The following is a 12,362-nucleotide window of genomic DNA, read 5'->3' on the forward strand; positions in this document are numbered from 1 at the left end:
TAAAACCTCAGTGCCTAGGACTTGCCGATCGTATGGTTGGCGGTTCGAATCCCTGCGGCGGGGTGAGCTCCCGTCTTTCGGTCCCAGCTCCTGCCCACCTAGCAGTTCGAAAGCACATCAAAGTGCAAGTAGATAAATAGGGACCGCTTTATAGCGGGAAGGTAAACGGCATTCCGTGTGCTGCGCTGGTGCAGGCTCACCAGAGCAGCGATGTCACACTGGCCACGTGACCCGGAAGTGTCTTCAGACAGCGCTGGCCCCCGGCCTCAAGAGTGAGATGAGCGCACAACCCTAGAGTCTGACAAGACTGGCCCGTACGGGCAGGGGTACCTTTACCTTTACCTTTTTACCTTGGTCAAAAAAGGAAGTTGGAAACAGGCCTATAATTTCCTAGCATGACGGGGAAAAGGGAAGGTTTTATCAGCCGCAGTCTTAAAACTGCCTTTTTTTTTTAAAGAAACAAAAGTTACAAGTATGACATGAAAGCATTTTGCCACTTGAAACAACCAGTGATTGTCAATGGGAAGCAAAATAATGCTCCTTTATTCTACAAAGAAAATCTATCACAGTCTGCTGTAGAAGACTAGACATTCACATGAAGGAGCCAACTCAGTACTGCAGTGTCTAATGATCTTGTATGTCATTCTATGCTGACCTGAAGAAATGCTGAAATAAAGTTTGCAAACAGATCACCTTTGAAATAAACCAGCAAGCAAATACAGAAATGAAACTTGAAAACAATATAAAGGATGAATGGCAGATGCCACAGTAGCCACTTCTAGTTTTCAGTAGATGGCAGTTTTTCCATCATTGAGGGAATGGGTTTTAAATAGCTTCGCCATCTGGTTTGGAAAGGTCACCACATTCATGAAGGTTGTTTATGAAAGAAAAGAGGACAAATGACTCACCAACAAATGGAAGGGCATAAGGAAAGTTGATACAATATGAGGAGAAAATTGGGAAGAGTAGCACATTAAGAGATCTTGCCTATTATATTTTATTGTTGAAAGTAACAACTAGAATTTTTGCTGTGTTTCAACAGTGAGATTTTAATCAATGTATTATTTATTTTAATGGCAGGGTTACTAAAACTGCAGTGAGAAAGGAAGATGGTGGTTTTAGTACTATATTGTTTTCCAACGAGATTGGATCCTAGGAGTGCCAAGAATGCAACCAATTTTCATTGTGCAAACAGCAATGACATAATACACCATGCCAAATTCTTGCTGGGGTAAGGTAGGGACCCACAAAAGTACATGATGACGGGTCAGAGATGAGAAGAGATTTCTCCTCTGCTACCCATAGTCTTCAAGGAGCAGGACAGAGGGAAGGAAAGCGCTCTCCTTCCTTCCTTCACATTCCAGCCAGATGGAATAAATAATAAATTATGAGTATTAGTATTTCCCCTTTCCCCGAATATGCACAAGAACCTGGTTGGTGTGGCAGGTGGTGACAAGATAAGCTCTGAGACCAGAGAAAACTGGCACTAAAACTGGGACGGGGAATCTTTTTAAGTCGAGACGGATTCAAATCTCACCAACACTCCAAGGGCCAAGTGGGAGGGAACCAAAGTCCAAGTGAGCAGAATCCACATACAGTGGTACCTTGGGTTACATATACTTCAGGTTATATACGCTTCAGGATACAGACTCCACTAACCCAGAAATAGTACCTCGGGTTAAGAACTTTGCTTCAGGATGAGAACCGAAATCGTGCAGCAGCAGCAGGAGGCCCCATTAGCTAAAGTGGTACCTCAGGTTAAGAACAGTTTCAGGTTAAGAAGGGACCTCCGGAACGTATTAAGTAAGTAACCAGAGGTACCACTGTAGTCAAAAATAAGAGCCACAAATAAACCCTCCAGCTTCAACCATTTTCCAACAACCTATAGAAACTCTTGTAATTTCCCCTTCCCATTTCCTTCTTGCCATTGGTGATACTTTTTTCGTTCTTGGATGTATCCGTTTTCACAAAAAGAGCACACAGATGACTTCCTGGGTGAGTAGTAACTACTGAGGTAGGTACTTATGTGCATCATCTCCATGTAGATGGTGCACAGAAGGAGATTTGGGTGTCACTGCTTGCCCATCTGATCAGCCTGAGAACTTCCCAGGTTGAGTAGAAGAATGAACAGCCAAGCCTAGAATTGTACTGCATTGCTAATCAAGTTCAGCACATTATCTTGTTTATCTTGGATGACATGTCAAAACAACAGGACTCTTTAGGGACAGAACTTAATAACGGTGTCTACAGCCTAGCCATTCTTAAAAGGTAAATTCAGGACAGGTCTGAAAATACAAAACAGGTCTTTGCCTGTACACATGCAGGCCATTTTGGGTGGTATGCAGCAAAGTGTCTGGAATACAACTCTCCATTACTTTGGTAAAGATTCTCAGGCTGCTTGCTAAGGGGAAGTGTGGAGGTCTGTTCTCTTTCCAGATCAAGGGAGGGAGAATGGGATCACTCATAAGAATATGACAGGCAAACCTTAGATGTGACATCATGCACATACACTTAAAATGCAATGACCAAAGCTCAACTTAATAAGGAAAGTTTCAGCTTGTAGCAGCAAGGATTTGAGCGCTTTTGCCCTCTGAGTTGTTGTTGTTGTTGTTTAGTCGTTTAGTCGTGTCCGACTCTTCGTGACCCCATGGACGAGAGCACGCCAGGCACTCCTGTCTTCCACTGCCTTCCGCAGTTTGGTCAAACTCATGCTGGTAGCTTCGAGAACACTGTCCAACCATCTCGTCCTTTATCGTCCCCTTCTCCTTGTGCCCTCCATCTTTCCCAACATCAGGGTCTTTTCCAGGGAGTCTTCTCTTCTCATGAGGTGGCCAAAGTATTGTAGCCTCAGCTTCAGGATCTGTCCTTCCAGTGAGAACTCATGGCTGATTTCCTTAAGAATGGAGAGGTTTGATCTTCTTGCAGTCCATGGGACTCTCAAGAGTCTCCTCCAGCACCATAATTCAAAAGCATCAATTCTTCGGTGATCAGCCTTCTTTATGGTCCAGCTCTCCCTTCCATTTTGCCCTCTGAGTAGCGGTTCCTAAATCATCTCCTCTGCGGTAGCTATGCAGTAGTTATTTCAGTGGGGCCACAGAACTGCAGTTTGGACACCAGTGCTGAAAAGCAATGGCTATGGAAGCCATTTTGGGTCATATTTATTCAGAGGACCAGGCTTTCTTGGGGGGGGGGATAGTTATCTCACTATTTGAGAGGAGTGGCGTGGCTGGCAATGCACCAAGGCAGCTCTGACACAGTCCTAGTTATTTAGTGGGGTAGAAGAGCTGAAAAAAACATTCACATCTGACAACCAATGTGTTTCAGATAGAACATGCGTAGATGAGTCTAAAAAAAGCCCGGGACACAAATTTTTGCAGCCCTCTATTGGCTATGTTGGCTCATTTTCTATCTAATGTGTTTAGCGTAGGAAGCGTATAGAGTTGTACCTTGGTTTTCGAATGGCTTAGTTCTCAAACATTTTGGCTCCCGAATGCCGCAAACCCGGAAGTGAGTGAACTATTTTTGGAAGCTGAACGTCTGACGGGGCTTCCACGGCTTCTGATTGGCTGCAGGAGCTTCCAATCAGAAGCCACACTTTGGTTTCCAAACTTTTCGGAAGTCGAACTTCTGTTTGACTTCCAAGGTACAACTGTACTCGATTGTGACCAAACCAAGCCTCCTGATGTATATTTTGCTCTAGAGTGGCCTAGACCTATTGACTAAAGGTAAAGGTAAAGGGACCCCTGACCGTTAGGTCCAGTCGTGGCCGACTCTGGGGTTGCGGCGCTCATCTCGCTTTACTGGCTGAGGGAGCTGGCGTACAGCTTCCGGGTCATGTGGCCAGCATGACTAAGCTGCTTCTGGCGAACCAGAGCAGCGCACGGAAACGCCGTTTACCTTCCCGCTGGAGCGGTACCTATTTATCTACTTGCACTTTGACGAGCTTTCGAACTGCTAGGTTGGCAGGAGCAGGGACCGAGCAACGGGCACTCACCCCGTCGCAGGGATTCGAACCGCCGACCTTCTGATCAGCAAGTCCTAGTCTCTGTGTTTTAACCCACAGAGCCACCAGCGTCCCTAGTGAAGGTTATTTGATCCAAGAGGGTTTTTTGTGCGTGCCTGGCTGTTTCTCAACAAGAAATGCCTCTGCAATCTTTTTCTATCAGAAGCCCAGCTAGCGCTCAAGGTCACCTCCTTTTTTCAGTTTCCCTCCCCTCCCCACCTGATAACTCCTAAAAAACCCCAAAACAAAACTTGAAAATATGTCAAAATACTCTTGTTAGTGTGTGTAAAATAGTTGCTTTTAAATCTCACTTCCCTATAATATTATCTTTTCCCACACGCTTGCAAGCTTGTTTCATACTTAGTTTAGGTTTAGGCTATTTCTTCTCAGCCTTTCAAACAACCCGTTACTCTTTCTAAACAAACAAGTGGCTGAATGTGACTTTTAGGACCTGCTCAGACTTCTGTTGCTTATGAAAGCTCTGCTGCTACCTGAACAAACATTTGCCAACATTAAATTCTTCTTGAGACAAACTAAGAACTCTCACTCATAAATACAACGTTTTTCCTGGATGACTGACACCTTCTTCATTTCTATATTGAAAACAGGAAAGTGGTTCTGTAGGGTATTTCCCAAAGGAAACTAGGCTTCCATGAACACCTGGAAATGTAGTAATTGGTGCTTTATTTTTAAGATTTATTAACATATGATTTAATTTAGCTGACCTTCAAATGCACAATTACACTTTTATTAAGCTGTAATGAATTAGAATTAGTACATTATGTGGAAGGGTTACTTAATGTGAGAGACTCCATTGCCTCTGCTTTCCACCACAGATTGTTACATCAGGACATGGAGGATTTGATGACTATGGTAACCTGCCACTGAATCTTTTTCCAAGTCCCAAATAACCTAGGCTAGTAATAATTAGCATTTATTTATATGATACACATATTCAAGGGTCAATCTGAAATGTGGAAAAGGATCTACATCAATATAACTTTGTGTGGATACAAACATCTGCTTTTCCAACACAGTGCCTATTGCATTTATACAAAATATATGTCATGCACCAGACAGTTTTTAATCATTTCAATAGCAAGTGGACTCTGCATTAATAAATATCCTTCTTAGGCTATGTTTTTGCAAAACATATTTAAATCCACATGCGTGGAATCATTATAAAATTATTTAATTTAATTTAAAGGATTTTATTTTGTTCTTTAGCTGAAAAACTCTTTAAAATCAGCTTTAAAAGATCAGTAGTAAGACAGTCCGTGCCTTTAGGCTTATAATCTAAAAGACATGACATATAAGAAAAAGGGGACAAGTAGGGAAGGCGTGAGGTAAGTAAGCTCAGGCACCAGTTCTTAAAGTTGCAGTTCTTATAAAAGGCTGAAAACAGCTCAGGTAGTCTACTCTATTCTGTTTTCTATATGATATTCTACTATATTCTGATTTTAAACTTCAGAGGAGAATGCCCGCCAATGGCTTTGTACACACATGATCTGAATGATGCTGAGGGATTACTTTAAACCACATTGTAGGGGTTTCTTTTTACAACATGAAGGTGGGGTAAAAATGCTCTCAATAAATACATTATTTTTTAAAAAAATCTTGATTTCTAAAACAGCCCCCCTTGAGAAATAAGTTCACTTTATTAATGACGGAGCATCCCTTTTTGTTTATTTAATTTTTGAGCCGTTCTGAAACAGTTGGTCTTCCAATAAAATGCGATACACATTCATGCTACTGCTAGTAAACGAAGAATGCATTTCAAGGTCACTGCTCCTATGACTTCTTTTATATGACCCAACCAAAACCTCTTTACGCTCCTGACAAATATCATAATCCTGTTATTTCTTGAATTTCGCCCAGGATTTCCTTCCAAAACCTTTCTGTATGTGGGCATACTGAGAAATTATGCATAAAGTCTGTACTAAGAAAACCACATCTCTAACATCTCACTGTTACTGACATTGGCATAAATGGTGCTCAGGCTGTATGGACTGCGATGCCATTGATGCATATACAGTTCAGTTCTCTTTTAAATTAGCACTAATAAATCTTGTTGGTACATTATCCAGGGCCTTTTCTCCCCGCCCACTCTTTTCTTTTTGAAGGTGAGTCTTCATCACTCACCAATAGGATATCAACTATACTTATCAGATGGCACGAAGAGGCATGGCAATTACCATTTCAAAGACTGGATCTGTATGCCAATGAGAATATTTACCCATAAATTGTGTGCCTGGTTTTGAAATGCCAAATTACAGGTGGTCTGAAACAATCCATTTTAATTAGCAAAGCCTCATGTGATCATTTATCATCAAATCTTTAATTGAATTTGAATGTTTTTTTGCCTGTTCTGTAACTTTTTAGTCTTTTTTTCTTAATAAAGGTGTTATGCTACCATTGCCTCTGATTCTCCCTAGCCCTTTCAACGGGCCAACATAGCTATCTGATTATTGTTTTTTGTCTGCTTTGGGTAGACATGACTGTGCTTGACGTGGAGAGTCCGCATGAGTGTGTATACCTCTTTAGGAAGGACTTGAGTCGACGGAGAGAGTTTAACAGGGCTAATTGGATCTTGCTGTGAGAAGACAGATCAGGTAAATGCCATTAAGCAGGTAGTGAGAAGTGATCGGAGAAGTAGAAAGCTGGTCCTCACGGGCAGGAAAAAGTAGAAGAGGCTCCAAGAAGAGCCTCTTATAAGCTCCTGTAGGAGAGCAGCAAGAAGAATAGAAGAGAACTAATAAGCCGCTTCTTGGTAGTAGCCTGAGAGAATCACAAAGCTGAGACTCTCTATTGTATGGAAAACAATGCCGAGGACGTCTGTACAGCATAAACCCCATTTCTGAATTCTATTTAGCTTTAGCACTCTTACTTTAAAGAGCCCCATTCTCAACGAAGAATAAAGTAGCCCTTACTGGAGATACGCAAGGTTTCAGGAACACAATGGTAACTAGGCAAACTAGATAGATCCATTCCTTTAAGAGCTCTGTAGCAGTGAAAGACCAGGCAGGTGCAGCTATGCCTGTATCACCCAGCCCTGACACTCGTTTTGCCTGCTGAGAGGCAAAATGGGACCTTGTTTAAATTTTATTTTATAATCGAGAAGAAGCAAGATCAGAGCTAAAGAAACATTGAACTGCTAAACACCAGCTCATAGATCAGTAGGCTTCTTTTGTCGACTCTTCACAGGTGAAAAGTGTGCTAAAAACAGCAGTGGATTTTAGAGGTGGGAGCAGAAATGAAATATATAGGAAGCATACAGACTCTTCTCTACCTTGTTTGGCGATACGATGAAATGTCTACAAGTTGTTACTGCACTCATGTCTGCAGCTGGTTTTTTTCCTTCAGCAGTCATTGTGTGATCAAAGCATCATATCTAGAATATGTATCATCTTTTCCTCTCTGCACCTTTCCAGTGGTGCTTTAGGGTTGATACCATGCTTTTCTAGGAAGGAGCCACACTATAGTGTGCCATCGATAAAGACTTCAGGATACAGTGAAACCTGTGCAACAAAGGTGCTAGATGCACTTCTGTGGGAACCGAATTCCACAATTTAGGGGCAGCTACAGAGAAAGTCCTCTCTTAGGTCAGCATCTCTGCGGATGGCAGAACTACCAAGAGATGTCAAGGAAATAAACAACTTTCTGACTTTTAGAAGACATCTGAAGGCAGCCCTGTTTAGGGACATTTTTAATGTTTGATGTCTTATCGTGTTTTTAATATCCTGTTGAGAGCCGCCCAGAGTGGCTGGGGAGTCCCGGCCAGATGGACAAGGTATAAGTAATATATCCTGCTCCTCCTCCTCCTCATCTTGGTAGTCAAGATAACTCCACAATTTTACCTTTTACCTTTTCTATGCTCATATCCAGTGTTTGTTGTTTTTTTTAAGGAAAAAAGGCTATGGTACTCACCATGAAGTTGTTACAGGAAGTGCCACATTTGGGGGAGGGGGAAGGTGCCGGGGGAAGGTATTGCGTACCTTTGAGTACCCCCAGAAAAAAAGCACTGCTTATGTTCACTTACGTTTATATGAGTGAATTGGCTTGCTTTGATGGTATCCTTATCCATGGGCTTGGAGTGCTAGGCTCTGAGCCAGGAAAGGGGAATTATCTGTAAGACTTGGATATTTGCCACATGTGCCCTCAACTGGGCAGGTGGAGTGATGGGCAGTCCTAGGCAATGTGACGAATGCTGCTTTGTGTATAAAGAATGTGTGCACTTTTGCCCGGGCACAGACAAGTCATCTTCTTGCTGCAGTGTCCGTCCCGCGTCTCTGCAAGAGAAGGCTAGGAGACCTGGCCGGCTGGCAAGCTGTAAGCCTTTCTTAATAAAGTATTGCAACTGGCCATTCTGATGTCTTTGGCATACCTGCACCCAACCACTCCCATCAGCTCACTGTTGGGTCTACAGTACAGAACACATATCATACCATAAAATCTCTGTCATAAAGCACAGTCTTTATTAGGCATAATTGTGTGACCAACTTGTAAACTGCTTCTGTTGTCCCCTGCTGCCTTTCATAAAACAGTTTGCATTACACATACATTTATTTCTGAGTATCCAGTGTACTTCAAACAATGAAAATGGTACTGTAGGGGTGGGTTTTTTGGCCCCCCCCTCTTTCTTCTGTGTAGACAGTTTGCTAATCGTACCCCAAGCCCTGCAGACATATCTGCCTTCCTGTTCAAAGCTGAGCTGCGGCCGTGTAGCTCTTTATTCTTCAGACAACATGTCTGCTTCTGGGCCTGCAAAGATTAGTTCCTTCTCCTGGGCCCAGTTTTCAGCAATATTTGCATTATCAAAATCCATAGGAGGTATTTGCCCGGTGCTGAGGCCATACCTGCTGTGTTATTTTCAGCTTTTAACTTTGCTTTTCTTCTGACACCTTGTTATACTTCTGGTCTTTGAGGGGGGGGGGAGACTTTTATTCAGCCTTCTAGTACTTTCTTTACCATCAGCATGATGTGCATTCTAGTGCCCCCTCTGGTAACATGAAATAATGCATTCTTGACTTGTCCCAATAATACAGAAGTAGTGAGGTGAGTATGGGGAAGATGATGTCTCTCTTTCTAACTTTCATATATTCTTCGGCTTTTAGGAGGCAATTCTAAACTTACAGCAGGAATGAAACCATGTTTTGTAAATGCTAAGATCTAGGAGGTGCCCTGTCATGGACTGGTTGGAGGCAGAGGAGTTGGGAGGAACCAACTGGGAAACCACCAAGGGAAGAAGGCTCAGAGCCAGGGGGTTGGTGGTGGGACAACCATGGGTGGTCAGAAGGAGAAGAGGGACACGGCAGGGAAGTGGAGGCATTGGAAGCTGAAGAGGTAACAGAGCTTAGTGGCAGAGAGAAGTCTAGAACCAGAGGCAGAAGCTGAAGAAGGCAAGTGGGCTGAGGGAGGCCAAGAGGCAGAGATGAGCCAGGCTGCTGAAGAGTCACAGGTATCTCCCCCTCCTGCTGCAACAAGCTCTGTCTCCCGGAAGAGGAGAAGTGGACGCAGACACAGTCTACAATTGCTTGCAGAAAACCTGGGGGTGGTGGAGCTTAGATGGCTGTGGGGAGATGAGACTTTCAGTCTCAGCAACTGATTCTCATGGAGTAAGACCACTGGGAATGAGCTGCTAGGCTCATTAGACCCGACATTCAACCAAGTTCTGTGGAGATTGTGTTTTTGCTAATAAAGAGTTCACTCCAACTTTGAACTGTGTGATTACCGACCAGCGTGCTCCTGTGACTTTAATTTTGCTGGGTGACACAAGGGACCAACTATTTATGAAGCAACCAAATCATCGGGCAAGAAGGAGGAGCAAGCTCTTCAGTGCAGGGGGAAACAAGGGTCTGGATGCAACTGAGCCAGATAAGACATGTTTCCCTTTCACCACCCTTCTAGAACATCAGGGCAGGACACAAGGAGTGACAGGAGAACCTCTCTGGACCTGAGCAAGCTGAAAAAGCCTACTTCAGTTTGAGAACTACTGCCAAGGTTGTGTTTGTTTGTAGCTTCAATGACAGAGGGTAGGTGCCACCTCCATGGACAGAGATCACCCTCCAGTTTCCAACTTTAGTGGTTGTTCACATAAGCAAACGAAGAAAGAGAGTGGAATGAATTGTCTAATTTTCAGAAATTGCATATATAAACTGTGGGTGTGAGGTATGATGAAAACAAAAAACAGTGCAAGGTTAGTTTTTGTCACTCAGAACTGAGAGCATAATGAATATTGCTGCAGCTGAGGTTTTGGCTAGATCTCACATCAAATGTCAGTAGGAGGGGATATGCATGGAGAGTAATAAACAATAACAAACCCAAAAGTGCTTTAAAACGATATTTCAGAAAATCAAGGGCAAAAAGCTCCCACCGAACAAGCAAATGAACAACTTTTAAAACAAGCACCACCGTGTCTTTTAACATCAACAGATTAGTGGTTGGTAATCATTATGCTATCTCAGGAAAGGAAAACAGTCAAATTCTCTATTTAGTCTTTCTTGAATACTACACTTGTGGCCCTTCTTCATTACAAACAAGAGACTTCCTGCTTTGAATTATCCACAGCTACAATTTTATAAACCATGTTCCACAACCCTCCTTGCCGAGGAACCCAGAAGAATTAAAAGAAAGTGTAAGCAATTAATGGTGTGATACCATACAAGTGTCAAGAACAGTATGGCTCTCTGTCTCACTCCTTGCTGAAAACCAAACAACTCAACAGGATAAAACTCAGCTGGAAACATTTAAATTAGGTAGTCTCTCTTTCTTTGTTTTCTAAACTTGCTGTCACTTGCGTCCCCCCATCCCGTGACTTTTAAATATTTAATCACAGAGTAAATGATCAGAGTGCCCAGCACAGTCTACAGAAAATAAATAGTAATTTCCCTCTCTCAGCTGTGTCTTCATTCTCCAACTCTGCATGTTGTGTTTATAGCCTTCTCCTTATCTTTTCTTTCGCTGCCATATCACCAGAGAGCTAACTGAAGCCCTCTATCATGCAACGACGAAGGCAGACATAAACCTTTGAACGTGAACATTCCTGCAGATTTCGGCACCAGAGTTTTTCTATGACCCTGACGATATTTTTTATGGGAAATCTATAATGATTGTAGATGAAAATGCATGGCATCGACCCATACTGGCCCAGCTATGATGCCAAGTGGTTCATTAAAAAGAATTTTCTAAAAGACATCCCAGAAGTGTTTATCTGACATCTGGCCTTTAAAGCTTGAACCTGGGTTTTCCTCGGTTTAACAGAAAATACTGCTTTATAAAATCCCCTTTGGGAATTTGATATTTTTAAAGCCAGTTTTATTATCTGTACCTTTTTCCTTGCAAACGTTCTCTCCTCCATCTGTTGAGCTGTTTACAACGGTAGGTTTTGCCTCATCTGTTTTTCAAAGAGAGAAATTACACTTATTAGATTATAAATTGAGTTTAGTAATGATTGTAAACTGTTACACCTGCTCTCAAATGCATATGTTATTCATGTCATTAGCTAAGGCCTTTGTCCTTTTCTTCCATGGGACAGTAATATGGATACAAAGGAATGATGTGCAACTACTTCGCTTATTTGACTGATTCTTCCACAAAGGTTGTGCGCAACCCCAAATCTGTGCTGAGAAGTAGCAAGAATTTGGGGGTTCCAGGAGCTCATTCAGGTTCGTGTTTCCATTGGGAATCAAGATGTGATGTGACTGTCGTTTCTTTAATAAACATGGTTTATTAACACATATTTACAACCTAGGTGCAGATGGAGGGAGGGACAAACAGTTCTTATAAAAATATGAATACTATGCTCCGTTAACATATACAATGCATTTTGAAGATTTGCAAAATGGCGTCAATTTAACTGATCAAAGAGTAGCCCACAGTTTTCCTGGCCATTCTTGTTTCATTCTAACATAGGTATTTTCCACTATCTTTTCATTTAATTGGTGGGAAAGCAACTTGGGGGCAATTTTTAATTGAAAAATTACCCAAAGGGAAAGAGTTAAGAAGTTTCTCCTTCCATTTAGACTGCAGCATCTGTGGCTGCACCTTGTAAAATGAAAAAGAAAGAAAAGTGGGGCGGGGGGGGGGGGACATGTGACTGACAGCTCAGGAATGAGCCCCGTTTTGTTCAATGGCCATTTGATGGACCTTTGGAGACTATTAATTTGGTATGTCTTTATTACTGGTTGGTTAACATGCAGGCCTGTCATTTCTTTCACTGGACTGTATTTGAATGTAATGGTTTTCGTTTCATATTATTGCCAGCTGATGAAGATTTATCATTGAAACAGTTCATTATCCTGGAAGAACTGTACTGTCTGCTGCTGTGCTCGGAGCACCCATTTGGAGGACCCATCAACTC

At 42.4% G+C, this 12,362-nt stretch overlaps 1 protein-coding gene across 5 annotated transcripts in view; it reads right to left on the bottom strand.

The window, feature by feature from the left end:
- The window catches only part of MACROD2 (mono-ADP ribosylhydrolase 2), a 997,146-nt gene that overhangs the window by 85,536 nt on the left and 899,248 nt on the right, over positions 1–12,362 (bottom strand). For all 5 annotated transcript variants that reach the window (XM_077926445.1, XM_077926442.1, XM_077926444.1 and 2 more), the window contains one exon: positions 11,331–11,396. In XM_077926445.1, coding sequence (XP_077782571.1) covers positions 11,331–11,396 — 66 coding nt within the window. The remainder of the gene's footprint in view (positions 1–11,330; positions 11,397–12,362) is intronic.

This window comes from Podarcis muralis, chromosome 3 (assembly GCF_964188315.1).
Source record: "Podarcis muralis chromosome 3, rPodMur119.hap1.1, whole genome shotgun sequence".
Lineage (NCBI taxonomy): Eukaryota > Metazoa > Chordata > Lepidosauria > Squamata > Lacertidae > Podarcis > Podarcis muralis.